Here is a 20,117-nt window from a genome sequence, read left to right as displayed (position 1 = left end):
GATGGTAAAGAGCAGGCTGCTGGACCTCATCTCAGGAAAAAAATACTACCTTGGGGTCTTTTTTTTTTTTTTTTTTTCCAGGATGTAAGACAGGAATAAGATAGGTAAATTCCACCCCAGTTTTTCATCTCTGCTACTACAAAATCCAGCAAGCACAGGAAAGCCTCTCTCCTTAGAGGTGAGTGCAACATTGGACCCTGCTAGGAAGCATGGATCTGGTTAACACAGTATCACCTCACAGAGCCTCAGATTAGACCAACTGCAGTGCCTATTAACAGCACGAGGTTTCTCAATTTTACTTTATATCTGCTTAAAGAAAACAGGAGAAAGCTAGAAACCAACCCAGCAGTTCAAGTTACAGGATTCACAGACAGTATTTTAATCCCTTGCCTAGCTGGAAAAGCCATTTGAAGCCATCATCAGCAGACCACTACAGACTGTAGGATGCAGCACAGCCATCACCACGCTGAGCTTTGAGAAATGCTTGCAGTCCATGGCCTGTGTACACAGGAGGTGAAGGTAACCACTGACCAATCTGCTAAGATTTCCCTAGACATCCACAAAAAAAATTAAAAAGAAAAATTACCTTAATACTCACATTCTGAAGCGACTGGGAGCTGAAATCCTTTTTCTCAGCTTGCCTTCCAGAATGGCCTCACTGAGGCAATCACTGCACCCACCAGCACTTCTACAGCTCCTTCTCCACAAAGGAGCCCAATGTGCTCATGCAACAATTAGAAAAAACACTTTCACCTGATTCTCATTAGAAAAATCACTTCACCTGGTCCTACTGCTGCCACTTCAGAGTAGAGTCCTATAGCTGCTTCTGGAACCACTATGTGAAGCAAACCCACCCATAGAAGATTCTTACTTCTGGGTGGGTTTTTTTCCCCCTGGAGCAGAATATTTTACAATTAGTTTTATGCCCGCATACACTGTTGAGGAAAAGGTTTTACTAGAATCTGGTAGAAAGATGATCACATTCACAGGGCCTGCAGTTAGTAGCTCTGAAGCTGCAAACTTCAATTTTTCATAAAAAATGTAGGATTTTAAACTTTGTATTAGAATTTTTGCTACAGGTGTAGCTTCCAGGAAGTCTCAAGTAAAAACTTGACCTTCTGGTCAAGAGGAAAAAGGAAGATACTTCTTTACCAGTTTCTTTTATGCCTCAACAGACACTTTCAAAAGCAGACTTCAGTCAACAGTTAGGCCCTTCACACTGATGCACAGTCATGAAATACAACCGTGTTAAGTATTCCCTAGTCATGTGCCAAGGCAAGAATTTTCCCAGACTCTTGTACCATTGTCTGTTCAGTTTGTGATTGTGTGAGTCTGTGTCTGTACATGTAATTTCTGCTCCTGGCAGCCTACTAGAAACATCTCATGGCAGCACAATTTTGAGAAATAACGTCATGATTTAGAAAACTGCTGATTCTTTGGAGATGTGTTTGTAGGACATGTAGCAGAGCTTAAGCAAAAGAGGGTTATGGGTAGCAGAGGGGTGTGCTAGACAAATACCACCTGGTAAATCATCCAGCAGGATCCTCCTCACTGAAGAGAAACAATAAACAGATAAAAGTAGAGCTTAGCTGCTTCCCACAGTCCTTCTGCTTTTCTGTACCACTCACCCTGACATTTCCACTACAGCTTTTCCCCAGTTTCCAGTGCCAATCTCTCACTCTATTAAGTGAACAGCTTCAATTTTAGCACTGCATTGGTATTTTAATGATACGTACCCACTCCTCAAAATAAACCCCAAATCCCACCTTCCCCAAACCACCATCCACCTTTCCATGGATTTCAACAGGAGTAGTGTGGATTCTTTATAGCTGCCTATGCTCTCAGCATGACTGCTTACTGTTAATGAAACCTGTTTCACATCAAGCGCATTGTGTGAGGGCACGTCCACAGCTTCCTTCCCAGAAACGTGTCAGCAATAACATCTCAGCTGCATGGGTTGGCCTGTAAGCAAGAACCACACCCTCCCTTTGAAAGTAGAGATTTTGTGTGCCTGTGTGTAGGTCAGTTAAGAAGGGAAGCAGCAGACTTTTGCCTCACTGTCAGAAACATACTTCTTCGGGCAATCAACTGTGATCTGCAAAATCAGGGGGGCAGGTCAGTAAGCTTTCACTTTTTCCAGGTTTAATGGGTGCTCCTCCCAGTGCCACACACCTTCTCCTCACCTTTATTCTCCTACCCCCTACCAAATCAAGGAGAACACATCCACCTCCCCTTTGGGTTTTTTGCTAGCATGTAGGCTGAAATACCTTTAACAGGGATATGAAGGTTTTGCAGATCTTTAATGTAAAGAAATAAAACTTAACTTTTAGGAAAAGCTGTGAAGTTTTGTGAAGTTTTTGAGAAGGCATTGTGTAACAGTGAAGAAACAAAAATCCATTCCTTCCATTGGTGACAAATAACAAAAACATGATCAGACTCTTAGTACTTAATCTGTTACATAACTACCTGTACAAAAAATATTTTATTAGTTTTCTGTCAGTAACAAGGGGTTATTAGAGAACTTCTTCTGTGGACGTAGCTTTATGGAGGACAATCATCATGAGCTCCTACAGCCATGTGAAGCCAGTAGTCCAGATTTCTAAAAATGACAAAGTTGTACAAGTTCTCTCCTCCTTTGTGGAAACCATGCTCACTTTCTCTCCAGGAAACAGGGCTGTCTGCAAAGCCATGCACAGTTAAGGTCAGCCAATGTGCCAGTTTTGGTTCACCAAAATAGCAACTGCAGGCAAGAAGACAAGATAATCAGTGATTATAATGGAATAGGCAGCACATTGAAGTCTACAGTATAAAGTAAAATAATCAAAGACACACTTCAGTAAAAAATTATTAACAGTTAAAAAGTTTAGTCCATAATAAATAAACTTGAAAGAAAATATTCAGAATACATTAGGGAACAAAGTAAGATAGATTGACCATCTATTATTCCTATCATAGTTTTATACATGGCAAATCTGCAAGTTGTAGCAATTAGAAAAAGTTCTAAGTTGTAAAGTAGCAGTTTTGACTTTCCTACAGCATGCACTGTCTTTCAGAAAATTGAAAATTTAATGAGAACAATTGCTATCAGGGAAGAAAAAGGACATTGGAGAAGTAAAGTAGTCTAAGGCTATGCTTGACACAAATACTTTTACCACCAGAGAGGAAATAGATTATGAATAATCAAAGCCAGATACTATCCACTCTGCATTTTAAAAATGTAGGAGTACCATACAGCCAATTCTAAGATTCAGATTTATCTGAATCTTAGAAATGCAGACAAAAACCAAAGGCATGACTACATGGCCTCTTCAACTTCAAGGCATTCAAAATCGTCTTTTACATTTTATACTGATGTCAAGCTTCCAGTTAATTTCCTAATTAAAACAAAAGTCTACAGTTATATATTTTGCTATTTATTTCCAACTGAAAAGTATTTAAAAGTGTTTTCAAACAATAAGTGTTTGAGTACAAGTGCTATAGTAATGTGCTCCTGTCAGTCCTTACCACAGCTGCTCCAATAACTGAATAATCTTCTCAGGAATTATAAAGCCTGTGATTGTGCACAAAAAAGCTTTTTCCACCACTGTGTTTGGCTCAGGGCAGCAATAGGTTGATAAGAAGCTGGAGGATTTGTTGTCTCTGGAAGAAAAAACAATGAGGTAACTGAAATAAATATGCTTTAAATATTCTATAGAATGTCTTAGTAATCAGAACTTGTACCAAACAAGTAGGATCTATGTATATCTAAATTAATGCCAAGTAACTAATGACGAAGCAACCAATACAAAAGATCTCATGGTGCTCTGGGTTAACCCTATAAGCACCCAAACACCACACAGCTGCTCCCTCACCCACTCCCACCTGGAACTGAAAGGGTAAAGGGAGAAAATGCATGGGTTGAGATAAAGACAATTTAATAAGCAGAGGAAAAGTTCCACACAAAGCAAAGCATGCAAAGGAATTCATTTAGTACCTCCCAATGGCAGGCAGATGTGAAGTCATCTCCAGGAAGGCAGGGATTATAACTGACTCGGGAAGACAAACACTGGAACTCCGAACATTTCCCACCCATCCTTGCCCCAGATTTGCTGCTGAGCATGTCGCCATATCCCATGATGTGAGATATCCCTCTGTTCAGCTGGGGTCTGCTGTCCTGGCTGGCTTCTCTCCCAGCCTCCTGCCCACCCCCAGCCTCCTTGCTGGCAGGGCCATAGGAGAGACAGAAAGAGGCCTTCAGACTGTGCAAGCCCTACCCATCAAGAGCTAAAACATTCCCTGTTACCAACACTCTTAGTCACAGATCCAAAGCACAGCACCACACCAGCTACTGCGAAGAAAATTAACTCTATCTCAGCCCAATCCAGTACATATGGGTACCCCTAAAAACACAGATAAAATCATTCAAGACTTACATAAACATTTAACTGCATAAAAGACTCTCACTTATAAAACAGTGTCTGTCTTAATTTTTATTCAACTATTTCTTAAAATAAATTGTGGTTTTCCTTACTTAAAACATTTTTAAAGACCAAACAAATTCAAGTACTTACAAGCTAACTTGATTCAAGACAGCACCCAGCCATTCAAAGAGCTCCTCTGTACTGCAGGACTCCTCTGGTTTTCCTTGTAGATCATTACTTTGTAACACTGGACACTGCAAGTCCCTTAAGGTGCTGAATGTTATTTTTGGCTTCAGGGCCTGTATTTGGTTTTTTGAAAAGTATGACATCAATGTTGATCCCTCTGCACCTTAACAACACAGTACCACAAACAGCTGTTACAAAACTACTAAACAAAAGAAGCAGTGAATACGTGAAACATTTGTATATAAACAAAAAAATGCAGTGTGAAACTGCTTGTATGCTTTTAATCCATGGCAGAACCTTAGAATCTTCAGCTTCCTTATCTTCTTGGAAATACAAGTTAGTGCAAGATTCAGGAACTTAATACAGCTCAGTAAATTTGCTATCTCACTACGAAGTGTAGATTTGCCAATACAAAATTCAAGCAAATTAACTGCGTGAGTAATAAAATGGGCTTGTTAAAAATATGAACTCAGAGTGTTCTTGAAAAGGAACAGATAAAATGGAGCAGGAATGTCATCTCAGAACAGCATTTTTCCTGAATAATGGAAAAGTGAACATGTGATTAGAGGTTTAAGAACAGATTTATCAATGATGTCAAGAGAAATTCCAGAATAATCTGGAGCATAAGGACTGAAGAGAGAAGAAAGAGGAGAGGGTAAAGAAATCAAAATACATCACCAACGTCGCTCTACTAGAAGAATAAATTCACCCCTGCTCCCCTCTCCCTGATACCTCTTCACTGCAGTATGGCTGTAAGAATTAAATGTACCTTGATGGACTTGTGGGAAAGCACTACTAAGAGATCCAAAACACCAGGTACCTAGACTAAAAAACTAACCTAAGCTGGCATATTTTAAATTCAGAGATATCACCAACTTGGTTTTGAAGCAGGGAGGTAATTGACATGGAATAAATTCTCCTAAATTTCAAATTCCAGATAATATGTGCTATTTTCAAGAAGTAACAACGGGTGTCTAGGAGACCAAGAAATAATGCCTTACTCATGAAAAGTCTTAAGTGCAGAGGAACAGCTAGATACCACAGAAAAGGCATGTGTAAACAGCAGAAATTCAAGAATAGTGTAGAGTTCACTGTGGAACACTATATCTAAAATATCCTATCAGAAAATATGGACTGCCTAAAGTGTATCAGCCATATTTACGTCAGCAAGGACAATCATTTGGGGGAGTAGGAAAAGGAGGATTAAGCTCAATTTTTTTTAGTCATTCTTCAAAAAAGGTAGTTCCAAAGGACACAGTGACAAAGACAGTCACTGAATTCTTCTTAATTTAGCATTTTTATAAAGATATATGTAAGTCTGAGGAGTGCCAGAAGAGATGATCTTCCTTACATTCTATTAGCACTTGCTAGCCTAAAAGGTTGAAATAATGTATAATTTTGCCCTAGAATTCCTAGTAAAATATAGAACAGCATACATTTTACATGTCTGTTGCATACAGGAGCCTCAGCTACAGCCCTAAATGCAGGAAATCTCAAAGACTACAGTCAGACCCTAACAGAACAATTCCTAGCTACAGCACAGCTTTCTATGTTAACAGCAACCAGGCACATCATCAAAGCTTTCCAGAGGCCATTGAATTTCATCCAATAAACATGTAAAATTGTGATAGAAATTACAGCAATAGAAAAAAGATTGTATTGCCTCTGTCATTAAAGACATGAGGTGCTCCATATTCCCTTTTCCTGTTCTTGGTGCCAAACCCACAATGTGGGAAAACTGGGTATGGAAACCAAAAATCCTGCAGTACTGGCCATAGCAAGAAACACCAGACATCAGCAGGAAGGCTGAAAGCAGAAGGTTCACAGAGGACATAGATTCTCTTGACAAAACACAGCCCACTTTTTCCCTTCCAGCAGAATCTACACAATGTCTCATATCTATTAATAAAAACCTATAAAAGTTTTCTTTTGTCAGTACTAAGGAACTAATAGTCTTTTGTGTGTTATGAGTACAAGATTCTGGCACAGAAAGGCATTCAGATTTAACTCCATATGCAGGAAATGATTGACCTGACCTGTTTGGGGGATGTAAGAAAGTGAGGGGGAAAAAAATTGCTATTCTTCCTGAATGTTGTTAGCACGGGCAGCAGCAAACATATGAAAAATAGTGGCCCTAGAGGCATTTTGCTCTCTGTCTGGGGTCAATAAATCCAAGCAAGCTGAGCGTGAAGATCTGCCACCTCAGTTGGATTTATGTCACCATTTATGGTAGCAACAGCCTTCACTGTGACTCTTTCCTGAAGATTACAAGGATGGGAATTGCAAGCCTTTAAACAATTTCTGTACGACAAACAAGGAAGCATCCTTGTCATATGATTAGTACTTAGAAAGGGGGAGGGGAAGCAAGAAGGAATAAAGTGAAACATGGGACACTCCTAAAGGAGCTTGTAAACAGCTTGCATTTCTCAGATGAGTTAACTCCTTCTCAGACTTGGCCTTAAAGAGCCAGGAAAAATGAACAATAAAAAGAGGAGATGGGAAAGCATTCTCAGGGACCTTTCTAATATCCTTTCTCCACAGTGTGGAGACTCACAGCGAAACAATACCAAAAAGCTACACATCTGTGATGAAGAAAAACAATGCCACTTGCAGTTTTCATCAGTTCTATGCAAATGCTACATATCCCTACATACAGCCTGTTCTGAGGTAATATAAACAACTGGGGACTTGAAAAAATTTCCCTCAGAGGAGGAAAAATACTTGAGTCCAGAAGAAAAAATAGTGTAATTGGAAAACAGTAGATAAACAAAGAGTAGAAGATTATTTGAAACAGTACAATTTCTTATAGCAGCCTTTTACTTGGCTCCAATCTCAAACAAGCTTGAGAATAAAGTGATCGAACAGCACTCTGTGTATTTGGGCACATGGCACATGATGTAAACAGGGAATCTGTACATGTCCTGTAACTACTGAGGAAATCAGAGCTCCTCATCCTAAGTATGTAACTAGATACATAACTTATGTGTATTAATAAAAAAAAATACAAACAAAAAAAAAATATTGATGATGGTTACGTATGTCACAAATTTATAAACAAGAGGCAGGCAGTTTTTATCAAACAGGCGGTTTTGCCAGAAAGCCTGGGCAACACAGAGAAAGGAAATGAAGCAACTAATATATCTCCTATGAATCACTGTTGTGCTCCTGAACTGAGATGTTCTGTGCACAGGAAGTAACACCCTCCCCACCCCAAACAAATAAACAAAACAAACAAAAAATCCCACCCATACACATTTTAATCTAACTTTTTCCTCCACTGAAAATGCATTTGTACAATCACTAGAAAAAAAAAAACAGTAAACTAAAAATATTTGGACTTCACGTCAGCTGCATTTTAGTTTTGCTTTTGGTTCTTATTTACCTGTACTATACCAAGCCAGTAGGAAGTCAAATTCTAAAGGTTTCTTTTCTTTCAAGGCCCAAAGCACTCTGTTATGTTTCTTGCTCTCAGGGTGAAAGCCAGCATCAGTCAAGTCAACAGTGATAACTGCAGAAAATACACAATAGCTATTGGTACCCAATTAAAATAAAATTTATTATTAAATTAGAAGAGCACAAAGAAACCAAAGAACATTAAACTTCCTCTTTACATTTGCAGAACCTTTACAAAGTATTTGATTATGCAAATATGACTCCCCATTATGCAAATAAATATTCACCTCCTGTAGTCCTTATTTTGATATAATCAGGAACTGCTTCCTCATGACTAGAGGGACAGATTCCTCTTGAAATGGCATTGACAGAAGTCCCTGAACAGTGCCTTAAACATATCTTGCTAATCAGGCAAGCTATTAGCAGTAAAAAAACCCCTATAATTTCTAACAACAAAAGTCATGTATACAGAATGACACTTTTTCAATAGGTTGGTTTTTTCCTAGGTGAATTGTCCCATGCATAAGTTATATTTATTTTTCAAATGGAAATTTCATTATATATTTTGATGATCAGAATGGTAAAATTATGTCCCATTTTGCCAAAATACTTACTAGAGATAACAAGTTTCCCCTCCTAAAGTTTTTATGTAACTATACCAATCAACTGCTGCAAGTTCCAATTCATTTGAGATGGCACAGTGTTCATGTTTGGGTTTTTTTATTTCCTAAAAAGACAAATTAATAAAATTCACACTCAAGATGTCTCCTCTGCAGCTGTTAAAAAATTATGTTTTTCAAGTACTTGGTACATAGAGATTACCATTTTAGATGTGTGAAACATAGAACAATTCTGCCTTTCAAGCATGCAGCCTTGGGTGAGGCTTTTCACTGATTTTGTACAGTGTACACATTTTAAACACCTCCTTAATCAATTTAAAATTTTCTAACTCAAATCAGAAGGTATAGACACCATGCAGTGTATGCAAAAATTCTTAAGTACTACATCACTCCAGTAGAAACAGCACAATGAGAACCCTTGAAATTAAAAATTTTATAGAGTACTGAAAAGGTGATGTATTTGTGTCCTTAAAGCTGCTTTACTACTTGGAAAAAAGTACTTTCTCTCTTCAGGTAGTCCTTGTATTTGCATCTGGAAAAATATAACCTAGACAACAACTAATTGTAGTGAAAGGGAGGTTTCAACAGCCAACAAGGTGCTTCTCAAATCAGCCCTGTTTAAATCAATACTTACTATATCGCATTACTTTTTTGCCTGAATACCGAGAAGGGCGACCTTGCAGTCCAAGTTCCTCATAAGTATCCTTATCCACTGACAGAATTAGTTTACCTATAAACAAACCAAATTTTAATATAAATAGTCTTCTACTTGGTTCCCTTTGAAGTCTTTTGAGAACTGTATACCTTTTACAACGTTAGCTTTGGATCAATGGTATTACTAATGTTATGCAGACTCCTTAGTTCCAGTTAAATGGATTGACCAGATTAATCCTTAAAAAAAAAAGGTTATAACTCAATTATTCTTTTTTATCAAAGAGGTCTTGTGAACTAGAGTAAGAAAAGCATAATATTATTCCTGAGATAGTCATAGCTTTTTTACTGTACTACTCAGTTCATTGTCTCCATCTTTCCTCCACTCATCCTCTAGCACTTGCTGTGTCATTAGCTGAGCACTACACTGCACAAGGGCCTGATTTAGTAAACATTCATGCTCAACATGCACTGCTCAACTAAATAAACAAAAGCAGTTCCTCCATGTCCAGTGGGACTACTCACACTGAGTAAACTACGCCTGCTAGCGATGAGCTGATACGTGCTGGAACAACTCTGCTTCTGTGCTCATAAACTAGATCTGGCTGCTGCTGCTGCTTGGTACAGAGCTTCACACAGCAGCTCTCTCTCCAACACAGTCCTTGGGTTCTACTGCACAAGTAACAGCACAGAACACAAACAAGTAAGGCCGCAGAGGAAGAGTTCAGACAGTGACATCACCAGGGACTGCAACACTGCCTCTGCAATAATTGTGCACAGCTTGTAACATTTGTATCACACAAACTACATCGCTATCAAGTATCCATTTTGCCAGGACTGTGCTAACAGGCATATAAAAGAATTCTTCTGAACAATCTGAATTTACCCATGACCTCATGGGCACCTGTCATATTACAGCTTCTTAGGCTGGAAGGCAGATAGATCAGTTTGTATTTCTATTATATCTTATGTACTGTTAAACAGAAATAAAACAATGTAATTGAAGCTCAAAATAGCTTCATTTTCTCACCTGAGATGTGGGACATTTTATGATGTCTTCTCATAAAACTGTGATGCAATTGAAACAGACTTTTAACATGTTACATAGTTCTCAGAGAATCACAGAATCCTCACAGAAACATCAAATGGTTTGGGTTGGAAGGGACAGTAAAGATCATCCAAATCCATCCCCTCTACCATGGGCAGACACACCTTCCAGGTTGCTCAGGACCAGGTTGCCCAAAGCCCCATACAGCCTGGTCTTGAACACTTCCAGGGATGGGGCATCCACAACTTCTATGAGCAACCTGTTCCAGGGCCTCACTACCCTCAGAGCAAGGACTCTTTTCCTAATATCCAGTCAAAACCTTCCCTCCTCCAGTTTGAATCCATTCCCCCACATCCTACTACTACATGACCAGTGAAAAACTTCCTCTGTGGTTCTCTTCCCCTTAGGTACAGGCAGGTGCTCTGATTCTCCCCAGAGCCTTCTCTTCTCCATGCTAAACAACCCCAGCTCCCTCAGCCTGTTTTCATAGGAGAGGTGATCCAGCTCTGTGAGCATCTTTGTGACCTCCTCTGGACTTGTTCCAGCAGGTCTGTGTCCTTCCTGTGCCGGGGACCCAGAGTTGAATGAAGTACCCAAGGTGGGGTCTCATGAGAATAAACACTTTAAATTTTATAAGTGCTCCTAAGCAGTGCTGATAACTTTCATTTTGGTACAAATTCTGTCTTTAAGATCAGTAGGAAACACAAAGTTGGAATGCAGTGTTTTTACAAAGATTGCAATCTTTGTAAAGATTGCAAAGCAATTATGTAGCAATTGCAATTATGGTTGAAGCACTGACAATCTGACTATACATAAGGAGCTCATTTTTATTGTTTTTTAACTTCCTTCAGATGAAATAAATAATTTAACAGCATGAATGAAAAAAAAGAGCTAAAATTAGTATTTTTTCCAATTCACACGTATTTCTAATGAAGTTGGCAAGTACAGTAAGCATTATTTTCCAGTTGACATTCCAAATATCATTCCGAATTAAAAAAAATACTTATCATTCCAAAAAAAACCCCAAAAAACCCCCCAAAAAAACCATAAACAACCCGAAACAAGCCAGACCACAACTGACGTGAGTTACTGAAAGCAAAACAAATCTCCCATACCATTTGGTAGCAGAGCTGCAGTATTATCTTGATCAATTTTTGTCTTATAGGTAAGTGCGTAGCATGAACCTGTAACAGTAAAGCAGAAAAACATGAGATTACACAGTCTGTAAAGACAGACATGGCAAGAGAAACAATTCACTGCAAGACAACTAAACATGACAAACACCATCTGAATCACTCTTGTGTTTTCATCGACTAACTTTCTTCCACCTTCTCAAGCAAAATGGGATTGTTATTAATTTTATAAACCCTGTTCTGGCAATATTTTAAAGGGCTTATAATAGGGATAATATTAATAATATGCCCCTATATGAAAACATTTTCTTTCTTTCCACTTGTGACTCTCCCCAGTCATCAAATGGAAAACCCAATTGTTTCCCAGACATATTTTTATTACCAGTTCACACAAAGACAAGGTGGCTGGGCAGAGGCTGTGTCTTTCTTTGCATCCTCTTTGCTGTTACTGAGTAAGGATGAGCTGTCACAGCTCTCTCAGTGAAATATAAAAAATAAGGAAGCATATTTATATTTTTCTCTTGCCTGCTGTGGAACACAGCTCAGCACAGCTCTGTGTTGAAGTATGAAGGAACAAAAAAGGGAGAAGAAAGATTTCTACAAGAATCTGCATAAAAGTGAGGTGTAGAAGAAACAGGTATGAGGATACATGGAAGCCCTCTTGATAGCTGCTTTCAGAATTGAGGTGGAATAGAGAGAAATTTACAAGGAAAAATCACAGGAGTTTTGGACCCAGTGAGTGTAAACAAATGTTGTCACACATGACAAAGCAGAAAAAAGCATATGAACAAATTCGTGAAGAATTTGCTTAGTACTTTTCCCTTCCTTCCTTTAAAATACTTTTCAGAATAAATACTAATAAGACTGCTAAAAATTTAGCTGTGCTATAAAACAACTACATTATGGCTGTGTTCGTTATGTTCTGATTTCCTCCTTACCTTTCTTCACGAAAGCATCAATGAATTCATGAGCGACCAATTCATGAATGGGTAAATTCCTCACCAGGTAGTACTCTCCAATATCTGCAATTGTGCTTTTCAGCACTTCAGGAAGCACCCCACATTCCGGGATCAAAAAAGACACCTATTAAGAACATATTTGTAATGTAAATCCTATCCTAAAACCTGTTCTGAAAAAAACCCCAACCAAACAAAAGAACAAGAAATAGAAAACCTCTACTTTTCAAAGACGTATCAGTATATTATGTCAAAATGAGATGGAAAAAAAAGTAATATCAGGCTACTGTCTTCAAAATGTATCAATCTTCATAGTCTCTAGGTACACTAAATACATTATTTGGTGGTTTGGGGTTTGGTTTTTTGTTTTGTGGGGGTTTTTTTCCCCTTTTTTTTACTATACAATAGCATTTGATGTATTATGTAAAGACGTGATCTTACACAGCATGAGTTAACAGAAGATCTCGTTTCACATCATTACACATTTTAGCTTGATGTCACACTGGGACACCTCCTTCAGCTCCTGCTGGAGCACTCGAAGCAGCTTTAACTAAAAATGTAGGCTAAGCATTTCTGTGATCTTAGTGGAGAAGACCAAAGTAGAACCTTCAATTCACCTTTTGCTTAAAACCTTCCCGGTACATTTTCCATAGACCAAGAGATCCCTGAAGTCTGGCAGACCAGGGAAAACAAGGTAATATCTGGCAAGTAATACATGGGCAAGCATGAAGCTTCCCAGGCAGCACAAAGGTTCTGTCTCCTTGCTCCCCCCTCCACTCCCCAAAAAACTTCTTTCCCAAAGCTCTTGGAGAACAGGTGTGTATCTCCCTTAGCACACGTGTTCAAGAGAAGTAAGGACTGACAAATGAGCTGCCTTCCACACCGGTAGAAAGTTCTCTGATTAGCTGCTAAAAATGTCTCAGAAGTCAGAAACAGCTAACAATTAGCCCAGAGAGTTACAGGGTATGAGAAAGGGGTTATGAAACAGGGTCCTGCCCGATTGCTGCAAAATGTGGAATACCTACAAATTTTCTTAAGGAAGGATGTTCTTTGATGTTTGGCCTTTGTACACTTTCAAGCCTAATCAACAAGAAAGGAGATTTAATCCATGAAACAAGAGCACAGCTAACAAGCTTTAAGTGACAAGTCCAGGTCTCTTTGTTAACATTTAGGGCTGGACATGTTTCAGTGATCTCAGACCTAGGGCGAGGTTAACAAAGCTCGGGGAGAATGATGTACCACTGACAGCGGGCAGAAAGAACACAGCCTTTACAGGCCACAAAGACATTTGGCAGAACTCCCAAAAGAACTAAGAAACTTAATAAACCCAGCAACTCTGCTGAACCAGCTCTGAGAGGATAAAAGGCAATTCCGGCAGGTGGAGAACACGGCCACCGACCCCAGAAACCCCCTGACTCCCAAGCAGAGAAAGACTGAGCATGCGGATTAATTAGCATGGGAAACTCACTAACCAACAGAAGATAGAATACTAATTAATAAGAGAACTATGTAACTTGTAGCTAATGAACACTAATTCCTTGGTTTGCTAAAATGTGTAAACAGTGAAAAGTTTTGATAGGTGGTGTGCTTGGCTTGTGGAAATCTCTGCCTTGCGCGGAATGAACGATCCCTCCTTTCTAGACTGGACCCTGCGCCCGTGTTTAGAGAGCTCCTAAAATCGGCACAATCACCTCTCCCACTGGCTCCCCCCTCTGCTCCTCCTGCCCGCCCGCTCCTTCGCTCCTGCAGGAAGGAAAGAGTTTGTTTCTCCCATGCTGAGCGAGACCACGAATACAAAGCGGGGCGAATTTGCCTTCTTTTTTTTTCCCCTCCTCAAAAATGAGGCGCGCAGGCAAGGACGGAGGAGCCCCCACAGAACACCGAGCCTGGCGCGAGCGGGGCACCAGCAATGCTGCCCTGGAGCGGCCGATGGGCAGAACCCCCGGGAGGGGGGCGTGGGCAGCTCCGACCCTTCCCTTCCCTTCCCTTCCCTTCCCTTCCCTTCCCTTCCCTTCCCTTCCCTGAGGGGGTCCCGCCGAGGCCCGGGGCCCGCGCTCGCGCCACTCACGCGGCAGCTGTAGGCGTGGTCCAGCACGTGCGCCGCGTGCCGCGAGCGCGGGTGGCGCGCGTGGCCGCGCTCGCACACCAGCAGGTGCCGCGGCGCGCGCCCGAGCTGCGCCGGCAGCATCCCGGATCCCGCCCGCCTTCCTCCTCCTCCTCCTCCTCCTCCTCTTCCTCCTCCTCCGCCGCCGGCCGGGAGCTGCCACACGCGGCGAGGAGGGCCGGAAAGGGGCCGTGCCGTGAGGTCACGTCCGCCGGCTCCGGCGGCGCAGCCGCTTCCGCCGTGGTGGTTGCGGGGCCGCTGTCGCCGCTGTCTCCGGTGCCCTGCCCAGCGCCGGTGGCCGCTCGGAGCTGTCGGTCCCTGCGGGCTATGAGCAGCCCCGGCACAGATCGGACACCGCCCCCGCAGGGGCTGGGTGTGCATCTGCTGGGTGCGCGGTGGTTTAAGCACGGCGGTGGTTCAGTGCCCGGAGGGAGCTGGAGAGGGACGTTTTCCAAGAGCCTGGAGTGACAGGACAAGGGGCAATGGCTTCAAACTGAAAGAGCGTAGGGTTAGATTAGATATTAAGATTAAATTCTTTACTGTGAGGGTGCTGAGGCACTGGAACAGGTTACCCAGAGAAGCTGTGGATGCCCCATCCTTGGGAGTGTTCAAAGCCAGGTTGGACAGAGCTTTGAGCAACCTCAGTAGCTGGAGGTGTGTAGAGGGAATGGAGCTGAATGAGCTTTGCTGTCCCTTCCAACCCAGCCGTTCACTGCCTTCCGAGTAGCCCCGCAGGCTGGGCCAGGCACGGGGGGCTGCCCTGCCGGGCCCCCTCTCGGGACGCTCTGCTTGGATAAGCAGGCACCGCATAGGAGCCATGGAGCACGACCCTGCCTCGGCTGCGCTGTCTCACCGCTCCTTCTGTACCGTGTGTATCTCACGCAAAGCATGCACCAAATTCCGGCTTTTCCGCCTTCCTGCAGTGCCGGTCCCCTGGCTTCGTGGCTTCCAATTTAATTTGAAATCGCACCAAGCAACTTTCTGGGTAGCTGCCGCTTCTGTGGCCAGCACAGTCGCTGTGTGCAGCGCTTCTGGCTCGTTGGGCTGACTCAGCCCCTCCTTGTTTCAGGGCATGAGCTTTCCGAGTGCCCGTGTGCTGCAGGGACACCAGGACACTGCTGCTGCTGCTGCTGCTCCGAGCCCGGAGCTTTGTGCCCCGCACCGAGGTGAAGCCGCGCCTCGGGAGCCGCACCGGCTCCTTAACTTAGCCCTGGAGGAGGGCTGGATGCTGCACTGCCCGTATAAATCAGATTGATTGGATTATTACGAATCAAAAGAAAAAAAAAAGGCTGTGTAATCACAGTAGCCTTCTGAGCAGGCAGGCGTTAATGGGGAAGGAGTGATATGATTAATATCAGTTGTTATCACAGCCGCGAGCAGGAGCCTCTGCGGGCAGACGAGCCTCGCACTGCGGCGGTCGGCACAGAAAGCCTGTGCTACTAAAGGGGTGAAAAGTTCAAACCCCTGATCAATCATCCCAGAGCCAGGCAGGAAAATTCAGCTACATTCAAAGCAGCGTGTGGAGGGTTTGATTTGTTTGTTTGATTTGATTTTTTTTTTTTTTTTTGGCGGGGGGGCTGTTTTTGTGGGGTGTGTTGGGCATTTTGTGAGCTTCTCTGTGCTAATAAAATTTATGCTTTCTGCTGGGGATACGAATGGGTGGAAAGAGAATTGAGGAAAAAATATGTTGGGGAAGGGTCAAGAGAGCCAAGATTCACAGTTGCATATTCAGTGTTAAGTCACTATTTTATGGATTCTGGCAGGAGTATAGTTCAGTGCAGCACAGTGGAGCACAGAAGGATTTGCATCACTGTTCAGTCAGTTTGGTTCATGTGTCAGGCAATTAATTTTAACCCACCCTTAGTTATAGATATTGGCTGTTCTATAAGAGAGTATGTGTGTTTTAGAGAACTCCCTGAAGACACTGAACTGCATAAAAAAAACCACTTAGAAGTCCAGTAGTTTGTTGTAACATACAGAATTTCCCTATCTTTAAATGAGACAATTAGTATATACTAATATATGAGTATATATACTAATTGTTTGTTAATGCTGACATTTTGTGTATATACTAATTGTGTGTATGTCCTAATTGTTTGTAAATGCTGACATTTTTATAGTCTTTGTTACAGTTTTATGAGTAATTTGGTATGGGATTTCTTTATATTGTAAAAAAAAAAAGACCTTTTAAACTTTAAATACTTTAAATAATTTAAAGTGTAAAGCTATCACAATTTTCCTAAGGATTTCAAACCAGGATTTCAAACCCATGACAGGGTAATGCAGTTTTACAGCAATTCAGTTTCTGCATGCTTCAAGACAGTTACAGGATATAGTAAAGAGGAAAGGATTGCCTTGAGGCAACTTGTGGTAATAAGTTGGAATATGGAAGGATCTCTCAAATACTTCCTGGGACTGGTGAAATTTGATTCTGATTTTGTATAAAATGACTGAGTTTGGAAAGAAAATCAGATCTTCACATTATGTACAGTATCTCTTTTTGTGAAGCCCAGCTGCTTCCTGCATATACTTTTTTCACTAATGAAGAACAATCTTAAATGCTGGATTTTCTGGTTTAAAAACCAACATTATTAAAATACTTAGAGTTTCATTAAATCAAATCTAAACAAGTCTGTGTCACATACTTTTGATATAGGTTTGTGTCTTTAAGATGAATCAAAATATTTTTCTTTTCAGTTATTGTTTTGTCTTTCTTAAATAGTGTTGACTGCAGAAGAGAAGGAAGGAAGTTGTCCAGATCTTTTAACCTTGGCTATTATAATTAATACTTGTCAAAACAGAAGCAAGCAGGTACCTCTGGTGCTGTGTTCATCTAAAAATAATAAAATGTGTAAGACTGAAAACCAGCAATTTACTTGATCAGTGTCAACTGGTTTTGGTTGTTTTTTTGTTGTTTTTTTTTTTTTTTTTTTTTTTTTTTTTTTTGTGGAGGAAAGTGGAAATGTGAACAGTTAGCTTTATACCCTATTTTTTACATACTTTAGTCCATATATTCAGAGCAGTGATGGACTGTAAAAAAGGTCCCGCTCAGACTTGTTCTTTAAGGGGCTTACAGACAAAGCTCTGCCGAGCTACTCCCCAAAGCAGCCATTCAAGCCAGGAAGATCAGTGAATGCTAACCATGAACCAAGTTGCTGGATTTGGTTTAAAGTGCCATTAAAAACCCCCAACCAACCAACACATCTGATCCATTTTTCTTGGAGTTAAATCCTCAGTAATTTGAGAAACCTCCTAGTCACTCAGTTTTGTGGTATTACAATGGTAGAAGAAATGAGAGGGATAATTCCTCCAACAAGGTTCTGGGGAGCAGGAGTGTGTTTCATTTATATTCAAGCAGCATCATCACTTCCACTTGCCTGCCAAGGATCAGATTTTGTCAGGGCCCTGCACGATACTGGGGAATTTTCATGCACTTTCTCTCTCCTTCTAAACAAGTAAGTTGTCCTTCACATTATGGCTAATATGAGGCACATGCACTCTGTTTTCTATTCACACTTCTTTGGTTCCTCTGGTTGCCCTTTCATCTGCTGGGAAGCATCCTAGGGAACACTTCCACATCCACCTCGACCTTCCATGGGCAATAAAGATGTTCTTGTCCCATAACAAATGGGGAAAATGCTGCATTTTCCATTGCTAAGGTCTCCTCTCCTGGCATGACAGTAACAGACACCATTTCTGAATAACCAATTAACATGATGGTGTTAAACTCATCTTAGCAGTTTTGTTCTCAATCTGTACATAATTTTCCCTGTTATATGAGCTGGTGTGATAAGGGATATTAATTGTCCCTGCAGAAATTGTCTTGATAGTATCCTTAGAACATTTCATTTCTAGTAACATTAGTGCTGCTCCTGGGATTGCTGCAGATCACACAGTTACTTTAATGCACCATCATGAAGATACAGAATGCAAAGCAAAGACAAAATATAACTAAGCATTCCTTCCTGTCCACATCTTAAAAAAAAGGAAAAAATGTGGAACAGACATTTAAAAGTAGGGTCCATTTTCTCTTAAAATCAGTGCAGAATACTTCCTTCCTGTCACAGGTCAAGATTCCAGGCTGCTTCAAGAGAGGATTTGCCATTTCCACCAATAAATTACTACTACTAATATTAATAATATAATTTTAATTATATGTATATTACAATTTATATAATTTATATAATATATAACATATACCATGTATTATATAGTAATACATAGTATATATTACTATATATAGTATATATAATATATACTCTATATACTATATAGTATATATACTATATAATATATATTTATATATAATATACTATAATCTAATTATGTATTTATTATAATTATAAATATAAATAAATAATAAACTAGTAATATTTCTGTTGTTCAATCTTTTGTGTATTACTGCATATTATTAATAACTATTGGGATGGCAAGGCCACTGGTATTTTTCTCTCACTAAACTGTTTCTCTGACACCCCAAAATTATAAAAGGTCCTGTGCTGCACTTCACACCAATCTTGTGTGGGGCTGGCTGTGGCTGTTTCCACCAAGGATGGGTGCCAAAGTTTGGTGCTGCGAGTTTAGGGCAGTAAAATTTCAATCACCCTTCTGCAATGCAACATCAGAGCCACGTGGCTGCTGGTTTCAAGCACAGCAAAGCTGGAGATGGAGCAGCAGAGGAGGAAAGCCACAGGGAGAGGAGCCTGTTCTCTCAGCCAGCTGGAAGCCTCTTTCTCTATGGCTGGATGGAGAGTTTGCCTCAGCCACCCTGCCTGCACACAGGTTCTCAAAAAGCAGTTGCTGGAATGCCTGCATTCATGATATCTCTTCCTAATATCACCTAGGAAATCAAGCAACAGAAACTGTGTAGTATTTAAAATAACCCAAGATGAAAAAGAAGATCCAAACCCACAAACAAAACAAATCCACCTTCCTTGGTAAGAGTAGTATATACAGCAAGACCTAAATGTTTAGGGACCAGAGTGGCATTGCCAAAAGTTTAAAATTAGAATTGTACATTTCATCCATTTGAGCAAGATTCAAAGTTTCAGCCTAGAAGTACACTAAAAATATTCTCCCTGCCCTCAACTTCCAACTATGCTGATGTTAAACTGGCTTATAGGAACAATGGAAGTAAGTTTTGTTCAGGGAATATTTAAAAGGCTACAGGAAGGTTAACCCTCAAGGTAAATACACACATATACATGACTATAAACACATGAGAGTAATATGAGAAGCCAGGAGCACAGGTAAGAGTATGACATGGAAGTGTGTATGTATGTGTGTATATATGAGTTGAAGCCATAACTACAGAGGGTTATTTTTTCCCTCTGGTCCTCAGGATTTTGAAGACTGGAGGCCTCCCAAGCACCTTTCCTGGGAGGTGTGCACACTTAAGATGTTTTGCAAGCAGCCTGTTCTAGTCTCCTTTCCTTTTTCTATTTTTCTTCCCTAGAATGCTCATATTCACATTTTCATTTACTGGGTTTTTTTTAATCTTCTGAGTTTTTAGGGTTTCTTTTTTTTGTCCAGAATGACTCTGGGGTCTTAGTATTTCTTTTTTTAAGCCCATATTTCAAATGAAATATTAAAAATTCTTTGAAAGAACAGTAATCTGTGGATTTTG

At 40.6% G+C, this 20,117-nt stretch overlaps 1 protein-coding gene across 1 annotated transcript; it reads right to left on the bottom strand.

Annotated features, from left to right (window-relative positions):
- Positions 1-2,446: 2,446 nt before the first annotated feature.
- On the bottom strand, positions 2,447-14,575 carry RPP40 (ribonuclease P/MRP subunit p40). Its single transcript, XM_036396028.2, has 8 exons — positions 14,456-14,575; positions 12,370-12,514; positions 11,414-11,482; positions 9,234-9,329; positions 7,969-8,094; positions 4,551-4,749; positions 3,505-3,639; positions 2,447-2,740 (listed from the first exon to the last, which is right to left on the bottom strand). The coding sequence occupies exons 1-8, from the start codon at positions 14,573-14,575 to the stop codon at positions 2,542-2,544; spliced, it is 1,089 nt and encodes a 362-aa protein (XP_036251921.1). The 3' UTR covers positions 2,447-2,541.
- Between the last annotated feature and the right edge of the window lie 5,542 nt (positions 14,576-20,117).

Source organism: Molothrus ater, chromosome 1 (genome assembly GCF_012460135.2).
Source record: "Molothrus ater isolate BHLD 08-10-18 breed brown headed cowbird chromosome 1, BPBGC_Mater_1.1, whole genome shotgun sequence".
Classification (NCBI taxonomy): domain Eukaryota; kingdom Metazoa; phylum Chordata; class Aves; order Passeriformes; family Icteridae; genus Molothrus; species Molothrus ater.
Note: the sequence above shows the minus strand (reverse complement) of the source record. Positions and strands in the feature narration are given on the sequence as shown.